This window comes from Ochotona princeps, chromosome 8 (assembly GCF_030435755.1).
Source record: "Ochotona princeps isolate mOchPri1 chromosome 8, mOchPri1.hap1, whole genome shotgun sequence".
In the NCBI taxonomy this organism is placed as follows: Eukaryota; Metazoa; Chordata; class Mammalia; order Lagomorpha; family Ochotonidae; genus Ochotona; species Ochotona princeps.
This window is the reverse complement of record NC_080839.1, coordinates 49672296-49691738: the sequence shown is the minus strand read 5'-3', so window position 1 is coordinate 49691738 and position 19443 is coordinate 49672296. Positions and strand designations below refer to the sequence as shown.

The following is a 19443-nucleotide window of genomic DNA, read 5'->3' as shown; positions in this document are numbered from 1 at the left end:
GAAGTCCCAGCACAGCTTGTCCAAGGACAGAGAAGAGAGACTGGGATGCAGTTCATTGCCCTTGCCTACATGACCAAGAACAGGTCAGGTTGAGGTCTCTGTTAGCTGAAACTTTTTCAGGGGCTTCCAGCAGGTACACAGTGTCCCATGTACCTATGACCTTCTGTATAGGCTGAGCAGGCAAAGATCCAGGGGTGATCTCCCACAATTTGAGAGGAGGAATAAATCTTTTTCTCTGCTTCTCTCTGTAAATCTGCGTTTCTATTAACAAACGAACAGATCGTTTAACAACAATGTCTGAAAATATGTCCAAGAGCTAGCATTCTGTTATGTGGATATACATTTATTTAGTTAGTCCAGCATTAATATAAATATCACTGTAGTGTCTTTAGACCACATTTTTGTCCCATTCTTTTTTTAAAAAAAAATTTATTTATATTTCAAAGGCATGTCACACAGACAAGAGACAGAGAAAGCAAGAAATACTCCATCCGCTGGCTGACTCCCCAAGTGTATGTATCAGCTGGAACTGAGCTGTTCTGAAGCCAGAAACCAGGAGCTTTTTCCGAATCTCCCACAGGGATGCAAGATCCCAAGAACTTGAGCTGTTCCTCCATAAACCCAAGATGCCAGACGCAAGTCAACCATACAGGAGGTCCTTTACTGTGTGTGCGGGGCAGCCGCAGGTAGAGGGAAAGGAGAGGCAGAAGCAGAGCAGAGAGAGAACAAAGGGAAGAGGCGCCTTTGCAGCCCCGAGGGTGGGTGTGGGGAGTTCAGGGGCAGGAACTGGCAGATGATTTAAGGTAGTGCTGGGTACAAAGGTATTCAAGACAACACAGGGTCTGGGATGGTGGGGGTCATTCTTCGGGGTCCTTGTTCAAGTTGCTCCTTACAGCCATAACCAGAGAGCTGGATTGGAAGTGGAGCAGCCAGAACTCAAACTGACACCCCTATGGAGTGCTGGTGCCAGAGGTGGAGGCTTAGCCTACTATATCAGAGCCCTTTCTTACATAATTCCCTTAAGATTTTGGAAATGAAATTACCTTGTTAAAATATGTACGGTTTCCCCCTCCTTTTTATTACACCAGACACAGAGGCTTGATAGACTGAGGATAACACAAATCAGAGCCTGTTCTTTTTCTTTTTCTTTTTTTCTTACTCTGCAGTTAATCATTAGTTGAAAATTTAACACATGTACACTAATGTGTGCATCAGTATGTCACATGGTTGTAGTTATGCTTTATACACTGTTGAAATTTCTTTATCGTGTGTGTGTGAAAAGATTTATTTGTTGGGCCTGGCATGGTGGCGTAGCAGCTAAAGTCCTCACCTTGAACACACCAGTATCCCAAATCAGCACCGGTTCTAATCCCGGCAGCCCCGCTTCCCATCCAGGTTCCCTGCTTGTGACCTGGGAAAGCAGTCAAGGACGGCCCAAAGCTGGACCAGGCATGCACGTGGGAGACTTGGAGGAAGCTCCTGGCTTCAAATTGGCCATTGCAATCACTTGGAGAGTGAATCATCGGACAGAAGATCTTCCTCTGTATTTCTCCTCTCTGTGTATCTGACTTTGCAATAAAAATAGATAAATCTTTTTTAAAAGATTGATTTGTAAGGCAGAGTTAGAGGGACAGAGAGATCTTCTATTCAGTGGTTTACTCCCCAAATAGCTGCAATGGCCAGGGCTGGGCTGATTGGAAGCCATGAGTGAGGACTTTGTTCTGAGTCTTTTTTTTTTAATTGACAAGGGAAAAATAAAGTTCTTTGTTGGCCGATGACAGTATTGTCTACATTAAAATGATAAAGAATAGAGAAAAGAGTTGCTGGAACTAATATGTGAGTTGATTACATTTCTTTGCCAGACACAGGACAGTACAAAAATGCATTTCCATATACTATGATAACAGTTGGAAAATAACTTTTTGAAATTATTGTAATATTTATTGCAAAGGTTAGGGGGTTGCATACCCATATAGGCCTCCAATTAGGATGGATAGCATTGGGTCTGGGGGAAGTTGGGTGAGATAAATGTTTCAGTTTTCCCTCCTGTGTCTGTGCAGAGTGGGGAGGCAGGGTGAAAGTGTGCCACTCACTGCATCAGTATCCATGGATGGAGACGGTTGTTTGACATCACCTGTGAGGCCCCAGTTGCGAGGAAGAATGTTCCAAGGGTGCTAATTGAGTGGTCTTGATTTTTCTGATAATTGTTGACTAAATTACGCCAGAGATGAGGAATTCTTTCTAAGGCCTGCTTGTGCTCCATGTCTACCTAGTGCCCACAGACCCATGTGGTTGTTGTAGAGCCTGGCCTGTCCTTCTTGCCATCTTTTAATGAGGTACTTGAAATCTGTTGGGTTGGATGAACTGGCTGTCTTATATTCATCTGAGTATGTTCTCCATTCTTGCACAGAGGGTCAACAACTGAGGTGGCCCAGTCCTGCAGCATGTGCTCTGGGATTGAACCATATGTCTTAATTTTATCTGAGGTTAGTGGTCTAGTGGTCTAGTTGGGGAACACACTAAGATACCTCACTTGCATCTACAGCCATTTCATCCTGTACGCACGATCTCATCTGATCTTGGAAGATACTTCACTTGGGAAGTTCTCAAACCTTGCTGTCGTTAAAACTGTGTAATATAGTTTTGGGTTCAGTCTATACCCTGCACCAGCCCACACACATGTCAGTAGTTGCAGCTGCCTGGTCAATCCTGCTCTCAGACCTGACTTTCGTGCAAACCAACAGGTGTCACAATCTACCCAGTCTACCCCAACCTGCTCCCAGGTTCAGCTCTTGCACGCAAGCTGGTGCTGAGGCTTAGTTGGGACAATGCTGAAGAACCCCTATCTGGCCCACTGCAGTTTGCGTAATGGGAGTGGATGTTGCAGCCTATTTGGCTCCTCTTCTGTTTTCTCAGGCATTTTAGCAGGAAGCTGAATTGCAAGTGCAGTAGTGAGGACTCTAGCCAAAACCCACGTTGGACGCCAGCATTGCAGGCAGAGGTTTACTTGGTAAGCCACAGAATCATCCCCAGTCACACTAAATTTTGGACATTCATGTTTTTGGATCTATAGTTAAACTCATTCTTCTAGGAGCTCTGTGTTATTCTATTGTGTGAATGCCATAATTTATTTAAATGACTAAGTAGTGATGAGTAACATTTAATTTCTAATTTTGTTGTAGTGGACATTGTTGTACATATGAGGGTCTTCAAGATGTTCGTGGAAAATGCATATATTATGAAACTATGGATTTCATTTTTTATATCAAATAGACATCTTTTAATTCTATTTTTCCAGAACTTTTTGAACCATCCTTGTTTATCTTGCTAGTTACATCTCAAGATAAATTTTTAACAGTGTAATTTTGGTTCAAAAGTTATATGCTTTATAATTTTGTTGTTGGCTGAACTCCCAATTTTTTAATGAAGTGTGCTAGTTACATTCCTGCCTTTGCAAGTGTGACAGTGGGGTTCTTTTATTTATTTATTTATCTATTTATTAAAGATTTATTTATTTTTATTACAAAGTCAGATATACAGAGAGAAGGAGAAACAGAGAGGAAGATCTTCCATCCAATGACTCACTCCCCAAGTGACCTCAACGGCCGGTTCTGTGCCGATCCGGAGCCGGGAACCTGGAACCTCTTCCAGGCCTCCCACGCGGGTGCAGGATCCCAAAGCATTGGGCCGTACTCGACTGCTTTCCTGGGCCACAAGCAGGGAACTGGATGGGAAGTAGAGCTGCCGGGATTAGAACCGGCACCCATATGGAATCCTGGCGTGTTCAAGGCGAGGACTTTAGCTGCTAGGCCACGGTGCTGGGCCCAGTGGGATTCTGTTCTATTTTTTGAGGTTGAATGTTATCAAACTCATTTTTTACAGTATTTTAATTTTGATGTCTATTTCTTCAATTTTAATGATATTTGCATTTTATTTTTGTGTTCTTTTTTCTGTCATATGTATTTTACATATATATAGATAAGGATTATAGATAGATAGATACAGATATATCTTCTTTCTTAAAAAAAAAATTGTTAGACCCAGCACAATGGCTCAATGGCTAAATCCTCACCTTGCAAGGGCCAGGATCCCATATGGGCACCAGTTCATATCCTGGCTGCTCCATTTCCCTTCCAGCTCACTGCTTGTGGCCTGGGAAAGCAGTAGAGGATGACCCAGTGCCTTGAAACCCTGCACCTGCATGCGAGACCCGAAAGAAGCTCCTGGCTCCTGATCGGCTCAGCTCTGACTGTTGTAGACATTTGGGGAGAAAACCAGAACATAATAGATCTTTCTTTCTCGCCTTCTTTCCATAAATCTGATCTGCCTTTCCATAAAAATCAATCTTTTAGAAATATTTATTTGTTGATTTGAAAGGCAGAGTTACTGGGAGATGTAGAGACGGCACAAGCTTTCCCATTTGCTCTCTCATACGGCTGCAGTGGCTGGGGATGGACCAGGCAGAAGCTAAGGACCGGGAGCTTTATCTCTGTTTCTCATGTGGGTGCATGGCCCTGAGCTCTTGGGCCATGCTCTCCTTCTTTCCCATGTGCATTGGCTGCAAGCACAATTGGAAGCGGAGCAACTAGGACTCAAACTGGTACTTATGAGATACCAGCACTGCAGACAATGGCTTTAATCATCTGCACCATAATGTTGACTCTTATTTTTTGAAATGTTCATTTGTGATATTAATTTCTTTATTATAGAAGTTACGTTGCTATATGTAGTATAAAAATATCCCTTTAGTTGATCATTTGCATTTTATCTTTGTGGGCTCATCTGTTTTTGTTTCTTGGAATGAAATCGAGGTATTATATTTTTGTATTTAGGGAAACTTTCCAGGACAATTTTTTGTTACTGGGTTTTTTTTTTTTTTTTAAGATTTCTTTCAAATGATTCACTCCCCAAGTGACCACAACAGCTGAAGCTGAGCCAATCCAAAGCCAGGAACCAGGAGCTTCCAGGTCTCCCATGTGGGTCCAGGGTCCCAAGGTTTTGGGCTGTCCTTGACTGCTCTCCCAGGCCACAAGCAGGGTTCTGGATGGGAAGCATGCCGCAGGGATTAGAATTGGCACGCATGTGGGATTATGGGATCCCAGCATTCAAGACGAGGACTTCAGCCAGTAGGTCACTGCCCTGGGCCTTCCAGGATGATTTTTTTTTTTTATTACAAAGTCAGATATACAGAGAGGAGGAGAGACAGAGAGGAAGATCTTCGGTCCGATGATTCACTCCCCAAATGACCACAATGGCTGGTTCTGTGCCGATCCAAAGCCAGGAGCCAGGAACTTCTTCCAGGTCTCCTGTACTGGTGCAAGGTCCCAAAGCTTTGGGCTGTTCTCAATTGCTTTCCCAGGCCACAAGCAGGGAGCTGGATGGGAAGTGGAGCTGCCGGGGATCAGAACCGGCGCCCATATGGTATCCTGGCGTGTTCAAGGCGAGGACTTCAGGCGCTAGGCCACGGTGCTGGGCCCCCCAGGACAATTTTTTAAGTCTTTTTTTTTTCTTTTGCTCACATTTGTCTTTTCAAAATATCAAAATTTCTTTTGTTTTTACAGTTTTCTACTTTTAATTTTGATTCACATGCAGTTTAGTGTAAGAAATGATGTAAGCCATTTGGCTTTCTTTTCTAAATAAGCAACCAGTTGTCCTACAGCACTTACTAAAATATCTTTTACTGATTTGAAATGTTATTTTCCCATGTTTTAAATCCTCTTACATGTTTCTCTTATTTTGGAATCTATTTTTGATCACTTAATTGATCTTTTTTATCTTCTTTAATATCAACTCTTTTGGGAATTTCTGCCTTATAATATGGTAGGGCCTATAGCGTCACTATGTTACCATGAAACATGTTAATATATAAAAATTCATTTATTTTAATTAGAAAAGCAGACTTACAGAGAGGAGAGACAGAAAAATCTTCACTCCCCAAATGACTGCAATGGAGCTGAACCAATCTGAAGCCAGGAGCCAGAAGTTGTTTTTGGTCTTCCACACAGATACAGGATCCCAAAGCTTTGGGCCATCTTCCACTTCTGTCCCAGGCTACAACCATGGATTCAGATTGGAAGTAGAGCAGCCAGTACACAAACCAACGCCCATATTGGATACCATGCTTGGAGGTGGAACGTTAGCTGGTTGAGCCATTGTTCTGTCCCTGATATGTTAACATTTATAAAATACATTGTTGAATTACTTGACCTGGCTCCTGTTGTGTAGGTGTTTGGGGACTGGACCAGAATATGGAAGTGTGATATTTGTATCTGTCATTCTGTCTTTCAAATAAATTAGTTTAAAAAACACCTCCAGTAGCAATGGTTCCCTATCTCTAGATCTGTAGGAAGTCGAGAGGCCTTAGAAATTGAAAAAGGCTTTTTCTTCTTGCAGAATTCAGGATCTGTTTCTTTTCATGGTACTTAGCTAAAAAAGAAAATTTTAAAGATTTGTTTAAAAAGTTTGGCAAAATATTCATAACATTTCCCACTTTGGTCATTTCTGTTTTTACGGTTCAGCAATATTATGTCCACATACAGTATTGTACACCCATCTCCTACTTTGCAGAAATCTCCCATCATCCCAAACTGAAATTTTTAGCCATCTACCCAGGCCAGGAACCAGGAACTACGAACTGTGCAAGTTCCCCACATGGGTGGCAAGAACCCAAGCCTTTGTTCTCAATCCTCTGCTTCCCAACTGCGTTAGTAGGGAGCTGAGTCAGAAGCAGAGAACCTGGGACTCAGTGTTGCCCCATTAGCCTCCCCCTTCCCAACCCATCTTCACCTCTCTACTTTTTGTGTCTAGGAATTTGGTCACTCTAGGTGCCTCATAAATGAAATCAGGCAGTGTTTGTCATTTAAAAAAAAATTATTTTTATTGGAAAGGCAGATATACAGAAAGGAGGAGAGTCAGAGAGGAAGATCTTCCATGTGATGATTCACTCCCTAAGTGGCCTAAATGGCCAGAGCTGAGCTGATCTGAAGCCAGGAGCCAAGAGCTTCTTCCAGGTCTCCCACACAAGTGCTTTGGGCCGTACTTGACTGCCTTCCCAGGCCACAAGCACGGAGCTGGATGGGAAGTGGAGCTGCCGGGCACACAAATCTGCGCCCATATGGGATCATCCTGGCTCGTGCAAGGCGAGGACTTTAGTCACTAGGCTACTGTGCCAGGCCCAGTGTTTGTCATTTTTTAAAAAATAAATTAATTTCTTTTTAATTGGAAAGGCAGATTTACAGAAAGGAGATACAGACTGAAAGATCTTCGTCTGCTGGTTCACTCCACAAACAGCTACAATGGCCAGAGCCGAATCAATCAGAAATCAGGAGATTCTTCTGGGTCTCCAACATGAGTGCAGGGTCCCTAGGCCTTGGGCCGTCCTTGACTTCTTTCCCAGGCCACAGGCAAGGAGCTGGATGGGAAGTGCAGCCAGGACACAAACCGGCACCGGTATGGGATGCCACCCTTGGAGGTGGAGGACTGGTTAGTTGAGACAGTGCGCCTGCCTCTGCAGTGTTTATCATTTTGTGCAGCTGATTTCCTTTAGCATAATGCTCTCAAGGTTTATCTGTGTTGTATTACTTATCAAAATTGAATTCCTGGGGCTGCTGTTGTAGTGTGTCAGATTGCTGCCACTGGCACCCAGCAGAGTGCTGTTTTGAGTTGTAGTTGTACCTGCTTCTGCTCCAGCTCCCTGCTAAAGCACCTGAGAAGGCAGCAGCAGATGACCTCATCCTTGAGCCCCTAACGCTCACATGTGAGACCAGGAAGGAGATTCTGGTACTTAGTTTTGGCTGGGCCCAAATCTGGCTGTTGCAATCATGTATAGTGAAGAAAATGAGTGGATTATTTCCCTCTCTCCTCTCCCTGTTTTTTTTTTTTTTTTTCTTCTCTCTCTTGTTCATTCTACTTTTCAAAATTTTTTAAAAATTAATTTTGTTCCTTTTTAAGGCCAGATATTGTTTGTATGCTCCATGGTTTATATGTTCACGCATCAGTCTTGGTCACTTGAATTGTTTTCACATTTGATTAGTGTGGATAATATAACCGAGAACATTGGGGTATTCATCTTAGTATCATCTGAAATTTCAATGGAACCCTACTTCCTCTTCCACTTCCCTCCTCTTCCCTCCTTTCTTCTGCCCCTCTCTGGGACAAAATCCTGTCCTGTCAGCTCCTCTGTCTTCTCCCAAGGCGCAAACCCCCTGTACCTTAACCCTCTCTTAGTTGGCTGGACTTTGTCCAGCCAGGTTTATTTATAAACCTTGCAGTGCTCATTAACAAGACAAAGCGCTCAGCAAGCCACTTTTCTTTCCTCCTGGCACAAAGGCAGAAGGCTGTAGCAGGTGAGACATGGCTGAAGAAGCAAACAAGAGAGACTCCATCAGGATGAATGTGAAAGGATGCCAGACAAACAATGGCTTCGTCCAAAATGAGGACATTCCAGAACTGGACCTGGATCCAGGCAGCACAGTGAACATCCTTGGCCCCGAGGAACTGGACACCAAGAAGATCCAGCCCTATGCAGGGATGCCCAAGGAGGTGCTATTCCAGTTCTCAGGCCAGGCCCGCTACCGGGTGCCCCGGGAGATCCTCTTCTGGCTTGTCGTGGCTTCTGTACTTGTGCTTGTTGGGGCCACCATCGCCATCATCGCCATCTCCCCGAAGTGTCTTGATTGGTGGCAGGCGGGGCCCATATATCAGATCTACCCGAGATCGTTCAAGGACAGTGACCAAGACGGGAACGGAGACCTGAAAGGTGCGTGCGGGAGGGAGTTCCTGCAGACAGCATGGATGAGGGTGGTTTATGGTTCTCTCATGCCTTGAAACCAGATTATGCCTGGGTTGTGTGGTAAGCACATTCCAGACTGAGTGATGAGCCAAGTTTCTCCATGTTTATGATATTAGCATAAACATCAGCTCAGCAGCATCCAGCAGTTCTCTTACTTGATGAAAAGATATTTGCTGAAGGACTCTGAGCTAGAATAGTTGTTTAATTTATTGCCCACCAAACACATCTGCTTGTTTGGTCAGAAGTTCCAAATGCTTAACCTGGAGTGGCTTTCCTCCTAACACCACATTCCTGCCTCTCTGTGCTTTGTGGTTGTGTATCTCCAGGTGGCGGCTGAGGATTCCTCTCACAGTATTGGAGGTGGCTTATTTGACAGTTTGACCAAGAGTTTCTTAATGAAAAAGGTAGAAAATAATATGGTAGTAAACATTAAGTAGTACCTTTAAATGGTATTGACTGAGTCTTAAAGTTTGTTTATGTATTTTTTTTTTTAAAGATTGATTTATTTTATTGGAAAGTCAGATATATAGAGAGGAGAGGCAGAGAGGAAGATCTTCCGTCCGATGATTCACTCCCCAAGTGAGCCGCAACGGGCCGGTGAGTGCCGATCCGAAGCCAGGAACCAGGAACTTCTTCCAGGTCTCCCACGCGGGTGCAGGGTCCTAAGGTATTGGGCCGTCCTCGACTGCTTTCCCAGGCCACAATCAGGGAACTGGATGGGAAGTGGAGCTGCCGGGATTAGAACCGGCGCCCATATGGGGTCCTGGGGCGTTCAAGGCGAGGACTTTTAGGTGCTAGGCCACGCTGCTGGGCCCTTTTGTATTATTTTTTTTTTTTTTTAAGATTTATGTATTTTTATTGGAAAGGCAGATATACAGAGAGGAGGAGAGACAGAGAGGAAGATCTTCAGTCCAATGGCTTACTCCCCAGGCAGCCGCAACGGCTGAAGCTGAGCTGATCCGAAGCCAGGAGCCAGGATCTCTTCTGGGTCTCCTGTACTGATGCAGGGTCCCAATGCATTGGGCCGTCCTCAACTGCTTTCCCAGGCCACAAGCCACTGGATGAGAAATGGAGTTGCCGGGATTAAAAGCGACGCCCATATGGGATCCTGCCGCTTTAAAGGTGAGGGCCTTAACCTCTACGCTATTGCGCCAGGCCCGAGTATTAAAGTTTAAAACCTGAGAAATGAAGGGAAGAAGCCATAAAGCAGATCACTGTGTTGATCTCCACATGAAAGAAGACTTTAAACAAGGAGCCTTTGCCCCTGCCTGCAGCATTGTCAGCCTTTGTGCATGCCAATTCTGAGTCCTGGCTGCCCAGTTTCCCATCCAGCTCCCTGTTAATGCATCTGGGAGAGGAGCAGAGGAAGACCCAGTGGCTTGGGTTCCAGTCACCCACCTGGGAAACCTGGAGAAAGATCCTAGATTCCTGGCCTGGCCAAGCCTTGGGTGTTAGGGCCATTTGGCAAATGAATCAAGGAATGGAAGATCTATCTCCCTGTTCCCCACCGAGGGATTTGCCTTCACATAAACAAACAAACAAATAAAAGTTTTTAAAGGAGTGTTTAAAATAATGCCTATGTTAGTAGAAAAATAGAAGTGAAAAATTATTTTTTAAAAGTTAAGCTACGGCCCAGCACCGTGGCCTAGTGACTAAAGTCCTTGCCTTGAATGCGCTGGGATCCCATTTGGGTGCCGGTTCTAATACTGGCACCCCCACTTCCCATCTAGCTGCCTGCTTGTGGCCTGGGAAAGCAGTTGAGGATGGCCCAGGGCTTTGGGGCCCTGCACCCACGTGGGAGACCCGGAGGAGGTTCCTGGTTCCTGGCTTTGGATCGGAGTAGCACCAGCCATTGTGGTCACTTGGGGAGTGAATCATCGGACAGAAGATCTTCTCTCTGTCTCTCCTCCTCTCTATATATCTGACTTTGTAATAAAAATAAAATCTTTAAAAAGTCAAGCTAATTATTTCTTGAGGTATTGTAGACCACCCTTATAATTTGTTACTGCAACAGAGAAGACAGAGAAAGGCGTCATGTGCTGACTCACTCCCCGGATGTTCACCAAGACCAAGGCTTGGTAGGGCTCAATCTTGGACCCAAGATACTGTGCAGACCTCCCACATGGGTGGCTGGAACCCAGGTCTTTGGGTCATCACGGCTGCCTACCAGGTTCTGTGCTGAGAGGAAGCTGGTGTCAGAAGCCTTGGTTCAACCCCCTGGGAGCTGTGCCCTAGGCTGTAGGTGTCTCAGCTTCAGCCTACTGGCCTGTCCCCAGGCGCCTCTCAAGAGTCGGTGTAAGCCAGGCAGTAGAGTAGATATCGCTGGATCTATGCTGGGCAGGATGGTTGGTGTGGTCATCCTAACAGGCAGAAATAAGAAACAAATAAAAACTTTTTAAGTTTACAGTGATAATTGAAGAAAATAAGCCAGGATGATATCATGTGGGAAGTAGGATGTGTTACAGGAGGAATCTCCAATTTTCCTAACAAAAGACTTTCTCTTTCACATTCCTGTTGTTGACCCCTTTAGCAAGCTCTGCATCCTCACTGGTTGAAGCCCTTTTGGCTGTCCTTCAAGGTGCAGCTGGAGCACTGACTCCATTAATCTTTAATCTCCCTCATCACAGCAGGGATGCCCCTGGCCCCAGGTTCTGGCCTGTGTTTGCTGTGCTCTCTGAAGCTGCCTAGTCCCGTCTGAGGCACTTCCCTGTTTCCCCCAGCATGTGTCCCCAGCATCTACTGTCTGTACACAGAAACTGATTAGTAAAGGTGAATGTTGACTGAATAAAGACAGAGATACGTGTGTCACTTCTTGGTTTTGCCTTCCTTATCTCCCTCTAGATAGAACCAAAGACTGACTGTTTCCGGTTATGAGCAGCAGGTGGTTGTCAGAGAAAAGCTACCCCAGATTTTAGTAATTGCCCCTGTTCCCTAAATTATGACGCTCGGGCCCTTGTTTACGTTTTGTCTGCCTGGTCCTTTTGTTTTGTTAGCTTCTGTATCTGTTCTTTTTATTTTAGAATTATTTTTGAAGATTTTTTTTCCCCTGGAATTAGGAGTTATAGAGGAGAAATAGAGTGGTCTGGCATCCACTGGTTCACTCCCCAAATGGTCAATGTCCAGTCAATCAAAGCCAGGAGCCAGGAGCTACCTCTGTGTGCAGGGTGCCAAGGCTTTGGGCCATCCTTCACTGGTTTCCTAGGCAAAGCAGGGAGATGGATGGGAAGTGGAACAACTAGGATACAAACTGGCACCCATATGGGTTGCTGGCACCTCAGGCAGAAGTTTATCCTACTGTACTATGCGTGATGCTGGCCCCTGTGTCTGTTCTTAAAAGCTACCTCTTGCTGTACTAGCTTACACCAAACCCTTTTGTGGGCCTGCTGTTGCTGTGAGATCTCATGGCACCCCTATGGGGGAAGAGAGTAAAAGTCCAAGGTGACAGCTGGAGCTCATTGTCAAAGGACTTGGTGGCCTGCTCTCAGTGGCCACTCACCTGTTGGGTGGCTTCTGCCAGGGTCCACAAAGCCACATTTGGATCACACAGAAAGTTACCAGAGCTTAATAGTCTTTGAGTTGCATTTAGGACTCTGAACTGGAAGCACAACATGCAGTGGGTTTGCCAGTTATCCTACAAGGTCCCTAGTACAAAGGGTTTGACTACCATGATCTATTCTTAGACAATCTCAGATTCTTTTATCAGTTCCTGTCTTCCGCTGTGTGAAAGCAAAAGAGAAAAGGTTTACAGGCCATCTGGAAATGAGAGAGAGTGTCAAGGCTAACATGCCGTCAGGTCATTGCTGTCCTCCCTCCCTGGCCCCTGTGCCCTGTGCAGCCTGTTGTGCTCTTATCTCAGCAGGTGTTGTCTGTCAGGCTCCTCTGCCTTGCTTGGCCTACACACCCTTCACCTTGACCTCCACTTACCCACAACTTCCTGTGACTTTGTCCTTCTCCATTCTCAGCTCCCTCTGCTCCAGGGAGTCAAGGGCTAACATACTGGTCCTTCAAATACTTTGTGCTGTTCTTCCAAAGCTTTTAACCTTCTCTGGACAGCGTCCCACTGCTGCTCTTTGACATGTGCTAGACTGGCGTCATCCAAAGGAAATACGATGTGAGCTATATGTACAGTTATGAGTTTTCTAACAGCCACATTTTAAAGAAGTGAAATGGAAATGAGGAAAATTCATTTTAAAGAATGCATGTTTAATTCGAACTATTCAATGTATCATTTTAAGATTGTAATCAATATAAGCATCTAAATGATATGATTTATAGTTCATCTTTTTGTGCTAGATCTTCAGAGGCTGGCGTGTGACTTACCCTAACAGACTGGTCACATTGCAAGTGTTCAGTCAGCACACATGACAGTCTCATTGCCACTAGAATGCTAGCTGGTGCAGCTTAGACCTTGTGACCGTTTAGGGTCCTGGGCTATGCTTCTTTGTTTTTTGGCACTTAGCATAACACCTTGCCTAGATCAGGTGCTCAAAACCAATGTGTAGAATAAAATAACGTGATCTTGGTCTTAATGCAAAATATAAATTACAAGTTTGAAAAATTGTTTGTCTGATGGAGCTCCCATCTGCTGGCTCATCCCCCAAATGTCTGCAACAGCCAGGCCAAAGCTGAGAGGTGAGAACTCAGTTCAAGGCTCACAGGCTGTGAGGATGCACTACTGAGCTGTCACTCCCGGTGTGCACATTAGCAGGACTATGATACGATGCAGAGACATCTTAACCAGTCTCTTAACTGCCAGTCCAAAAGCCCATGAGATCATGTGGCTATGTTGAAGATCAAAGGCTATTGCTGGAAGAGTTTATTTGATGTCATTTGTAGAGCTAGACCTTGCTATTTCAATTTTACACAATTAAGAAAATTCTAGGCCCAGAGCAATGGCCTGGTGGCTAAATCCTGGCCTTACAGGTGCCAGGATCCCAGCTGGGCACCAGTTTAAGTCCCAGCTGCTCCACTTCCCATCCAGCTCCCTCCCTGTGGCCTGGGGAAGCAGTGGAGGATGGCCTAAAGCCTTGGAACCCTGCACCCTTGTGGGAGATCCAGGGGAAACTCCTAATTCCTGGCTGCTAGCTTTGGATGGCTCAGCTCTGGCCGTTGCGGATGTTTGGGGAGTGAACCAGTAGAAAGAAGATCTTTGTCTCTCCTCTCTGTAAATATGCGTTTACAATAAAAATAAATAAATATTTAAAAATTCCAAATATTTATGCCTTGAATACACATATTTTGATTTTTAAAAAGATTTATTTGGAAGGCAGAGTGACATGAAGAGAGGTGGAGGGTCAGAAACTGTGAGAGATGGAGAGAATAAGCAGGAGAGAATCTTCTATATTCTGGCTCATTGCTCAGAAGGGCACAGCACTAGTGCTGCATCAGGTGAAAGCCAGGAGCCAGGAACTCTGTCCTGGTCTCCCACATGGGTAAGGGGGCCCGAGTACTAGTGCAACTTCTGTCTTCATGGTGTGATCCAGGGAGTTGGATCCAAAGAGGAGCAGCCAGCATTCTGACTCAGGATGCTGGTGTGGCAATCAGTAGCTGAACAGACTGTGCCACAACACCAGCCTCTAGTTTTTTGTTGCTGCTGTTGTTTTAATTTTTATTTTAGATGATGTTTACATAGTTTAACAGGGTGGGAAGGATCCAGGGTCAGTGAAAAGTAAGTGTGACCATTGTTTCTAAGTTTTCTGTTTCTTTTTCCTCTATCTGGAGAGAGGCAGGGAAGACAAGGGGAAAAGCCACACTTAGCCTCTCAACCGCCCCAGTATCCAGGGATTGGGAGTGGTCACTCAACATTGACCCAGGGTCCTGATGTGGTGTACACTCCAAGTTTTCCACCCAGGTGGTTTCAATAGTTATGAAGTATTATTAATCTCATTGATCCAAGGATGAAGGAACACTTTCTTTTTTTTTCAAGATTTATTTTATTTTTATTGGAAAGCCAGATATACAGAGAGGAGGAGAGACAGAGAGGAAGATCTTCTATCCAATGATTCACTCCCCAAGTGGTCGCAATGGCCAGAGCTGAACTGATTCGAAGCCAGGAGCCTCTTCCAGGTCTCCCACATGGATGCAGGGTCCAAGGCTTTGGGCCATACTTGACTGCTTTCGCAGGTACATGCAGGGAGTGGGCTATGAAGTGGGGGCACCGGGATTAGAACCAGTATCCATATGGGATCATCCTGGCACGTGCAAGGCAAGGACTTTAGCCACTAGGCTACCTTGTCAGGCCACATTGGCTGACACAGTCCACATTAGAGTCTCCATTCACCAAGATATTTGCTGTCAACGTTGGGCTGGGGTAGTTGTTCAATCTGTTCTGTCCTCCTTCCTCTGCTGTGGTAACAGATGTCTTCTGAAGGCCCCATTGGGCTGCCAAATCCTCTGTGTGGATCTGGGCCAGCTGTCCACTACTCCGTCTTTTCTTCTGAGGAGGAACAGTTCTTGCAGGTGGGCCCACTGGCCTGGGGCAGCTGTCCTAGGCACCCCTGGACCCCCATCCCAGGGTTCACAGACCTAGCACCTACCAAACACCCAAGGACCCGTGGCTCCTAGTTTTGATCATTTTTAATCCTTTCAACTAACAAAAGCAAACATAGTTAGATATATTTATAGCCTTGAATTTTTCTTTAGGTATTCAAAATAAACTGGACTATATCACAGCTTTAAACATAAAAACCATTTGGATTACTTCATTTTATAAATCAGCCCTTAAAGATTTTAGATACGGTGTTGAAGATTTCCGAGAAATTGATCCTATGTTTGGAACAATGGAAGATTTTGAGAATCTACTTGCAGCCATCCATGATAAAGGTAAGCCCACTCCCGGTGCTCGTTTGAAGTGTTCTTCCCACTCGCTGTCATGGATGACTCAAATCTAATCTTTTCCTATTATTTGGAATGTTCTTTCACACCTTAGGTTTAAAACTAATCATTGACTTCATACCAAATCACACCAGCGATCAACATACTTGGTTCCAGCTGAGTCGGACACGAACTGGGAAGTACACTGATTATTACATCTGGCACGACTGTGTCCGTGAAAACGGGCAAACCATTCCACCCAACAACTGGGTGAGTACCGAGCTGCCTCATTTACAAAGAAGAAGTAAGGAGGTCCGCAGTGGTTTAACTCGTTATTTATAAAAATCCCCTTTGGGGAAAATTGTCGATGGATTTGGTTTATGGGAAAGGAAAAATGTCTCCTAGGGACATTGAAAAAGCTTCCTGAGTGACGTTGAGGCTTCTGATTTTATCGTTGGACAAACTAAAACCCATGCACTCACTGCCCCCTCTTCTCTTACTTCCTGCCCCATCCCTCTTTGGTTCCCCACCCCGTGAGTTTAGTAACTGATTTGCTAGGATTCTGAGAGCTTTGCCTTTCTCATGAATCCATCCAAACCTAAGCTGAATGTTGGTTAGACAGGATGTTAGTATCTTTTACTTAATGTCTATTTTAATGTTGGTACTTTTTAGGATAAACTACTACGTAAGTCACACTTCTGAGAACTATGCATCATGTGCCTGAACTTAGATTGGATCAGGCGTTGTGCATTTCATCTGTGTCTATACTTGTCTCCCAGGCCAGATCTTCCGTTGGTTCTGCTTTGCTGCTTCTCAGATCACTGTGCAACCATTCTCTCTGCGCTCTCTCCTCCCATATCTGTCCCTCCTTTCGTCTTGGCTTTCTCCATAAACGCTTCAACATGCTCGCCTGGGCATCAACTACAAGATGACTGACTTAAGACATTTAGAAACGACCAGGCTGGTGACATGAGCTTCTCCCCAGGCATCCTGGGGTTTAGGTTCCATGAGAGGGATCACCGAGCAGCCCACACACAGGAAGCAGCAAGTCGTTGTGCTTTTACCTGCTTCATTTTTTGATCTCCAATCTAATCACCGATTACAATAATAATGCTAAGTAAGAGTAAATGTTTACTCAGTGACTCCTGTGTGCCTGGCGGTGCTATTTCTTGTTCATTAGTTCACACTTTGTTCCTCTAAAGTTAGGTTTTAATCCCAGTTTCACAGATTGGTGGACTAAATTCACACATGTAGCAAATTAAAGTGTTAAAGATTAAATGTAGGGCCTGGCGTGATAGCCTAGTGGCTAAAGTACTCGACTTGCATCTGCTGCTGGGATCACATATGGGCACCAGTTCTAATCCTGGCAGCCCTGCTTCCCATCCAGCTGCCTACTTGTGGCCTGCGAAAGCAGTCGAGGACGGCCCAAAGCCGTGGGACCCTGCATCCACGTGGGAGACCCTGGAGAGTCTCTGGGCTTCTGGGTTTGGATGGGCTCATTATCAGCCATTGTGGCCACTTGGGCAGTGAACCATCAGACGGAATATCTTCTTCTCTGTCTCTCCTCCTCTTTGTATATCTGGCTTTGCAATAACAATGAATAAATCTTTTTTTTTTTTTCAAAGATTTATTTATTTTATTACAAAGTCAAATATACAGAAAGGAGGAGAGAGAGAGAGGAAGATCTTCCGTCCGATGATTCACTCCCTAAGTGAGCCGCAACGGCCGGTGCTGCACTGATCCGAAGCCGGGAACCAGGAACCTCTTCCGGGTCTTCCACAGGGGTGCAGGGTCCCAAAGCATTGGGCCGTTCTCCATTGCTTTCCCAGGCCACAAACAGAGCTGGATGGGAAGTGGAGCTACTGGGATTAGAACCGATGCCCATATGGGATCATCCCGGCGCGTTCAAGGCGAGGACTTTAGCCGCTAGGCCATACCGCCGGGCCCAAAAATAAATCTTTAAAAAGAAAAGATTAAATGTAGTATGTCTAACTCCCAAGTCTGCCCTATCCCAATCTACACTATCTTCTGCCCATAGGACAATAACAGTTCCTCTTTTGGCATGTAGTTTTCCATCCCTCATCAGCTCATGAGGTTGTGTTTTCTAGTATAATAGTGAACTCATACAAACATACATGCAATACATGCTAGATGAATAAATATGTGGTGATATAACCATAGCATGAAATACTACTTAGATGGAAAAAGGACTACACTATTGGCATGCATGACAGCAGGAGACAATCTCAATGCTTCTTTGGCAACACATACGCTAAAATACGCATAGAAAGAGGATATCAGAAAAAGAATGTATACTTTATGATCTCACTTTTGTGATTTTTCAAAAAATGCAAAATAATCCATTGTGTCAGGTGGCAAGTATGTGGTTGTGAAGCGATAGAATGGGTGTAGGCCGAGCTGAGGGATGGGGGATAGTCCCAGGGGTGGCTGTGTCCTCTACGTGATTCAGAATGGTGCTGTGAGTGTGCGTGTATGAAACAGACCAAACGTCTCTGCCCGTTCTGTGGGTCCTCTTAGAGGCAGGCACCAGCTTGAATCCTAATTTTTTTTTCCAAGACCTTTGCGTTGTTTTGTCTGTTTATCATGTTTTAAGAAATTGCTTTTAGTTTCCCTGCTTTGAACTTTCTGAATATCTTTATGCTACATGTTGTCTTTTGTAACTACCTTTTAAAAATTTCATTCATGTAGTTTCCAGTCTCTGTGGTTCATACATTTTGATTGTTATATGCTGTTTTATTGTGTATATATTCTGCAATTTAACTTCTCACTTTTTATTTGATTGGCATTTGGACAGTTCCCATGTTTTGTTTTGTTTTGTTTTTTTTACTGTTTTTTTTTTGTTAACAATGTAATATGAACATGATTATGGCACCTGAAGGTAAATAACAGGAGTGAGTTACTGTACAGGATGCTGGATGCCCATCCCTCAAGTCACCTGAATTGGCTGTACCTCTTTACCTCCCCTCTGATAAGAGACAAATAGTATTCTCGCTGGTTTGTGGCATTGTTCGATTTTATATTTTATCATTCAAATAAACATAAAATGGTTCTTAAATGAAGTCTTAAATTTACATTTCTTTCTTACCAGTGGTGGTGATTTATGTAATCACTAATGAGGTAATTGCCTAATTATTCATGATGTTGAGCATCTATTTGTACTTACTTGAAGTTCCATTTCTGTGCAATGCCTGTTTGTGGTTTCTTTCCCCAATTTTCCTTTAGAGCGTTTGTCCCTTCGAAATTATTTTCTGGAGTCTTCTTGTATGCTGGTTGCTGGCTGATTATATAAATTGTGACTATCTTATCCAGGCCTGTGTCCAGGTGGACACACGGCGAGGATGGATTTCCTTGAAAGGCAACAGATACTACTCTACTTCCCCCAGTGGTTGCTGGGGATATGGTCTTGGTGTGACTAGACCTTTCATCTAGTAAGATTTGTGCAAAACACGCCAGCTTGTAAATGTTTTCCAGATATTGTCTTTTGTGTGAAGACCAAAGCCCCTTATTTTATTGGAAAGGTAGATTTACAGAGAATCTAAAAGACAGAGAGAAAGAACTTCGATTCACTGGTTTGCTTCCCAAGTGGCTGCAATGGCTGGAGCTGAGCTGATCTGTAGCCAGGGTCCTGGAGCTTCTTCCACGTCTCCCATGTGGGAGCAGGGTCCCAAGGCTTTGGCCCATCCACGAATGTTTTTTCCAGGCCACAAGCACAGAGTTGGGTGGGAAGTGGAGCAGTTGGAACTTGAACCAGCACTCATGGAATTTCAGTGGTTGCAAGGTGAGGATTTAGCCACTGAGCTATTCCACCAGGCCTAGGA

General features: G+C 44.6%; 1 protein-coding gene across 4 annotated transcripts in view; it reads left to right on the top strand.

The window, feature by feature from the left end:
- Positions 1-19443, top strand: part of SLC3A1 (solute carrier family 3 member 1) — a 49229-nt gene that overhangs the window by 8627 nt on the left and 21159 nt on the right. The window contains exons 3-6 of one of the 4 annotated variants that reach the window (XM_058667999.1): positions 1761-1836; positions 8329-8758; positions 15434-15613; positions 15720-15874. In XM_058667999.1, coding sequence (XP_058523982.1) covers positions 8353-8758; positions 15434-15613; positions 15720-15874 — 741 coding nt within the window. In that variant the 5' untranslated portion in view covers positions 1761-1836; positions 8329-8352. Of the gene's footprint in view, positions 1-1760; positions 1837-8194; positions 8759-15433; positions 15614-15719; positions 15875-19443 lie in introns of those variants that run through there. The other 3 variants (XM_058667998.1, XM_058667997.1, XM_004582775.4) reach the window with 3 other exon arrangements.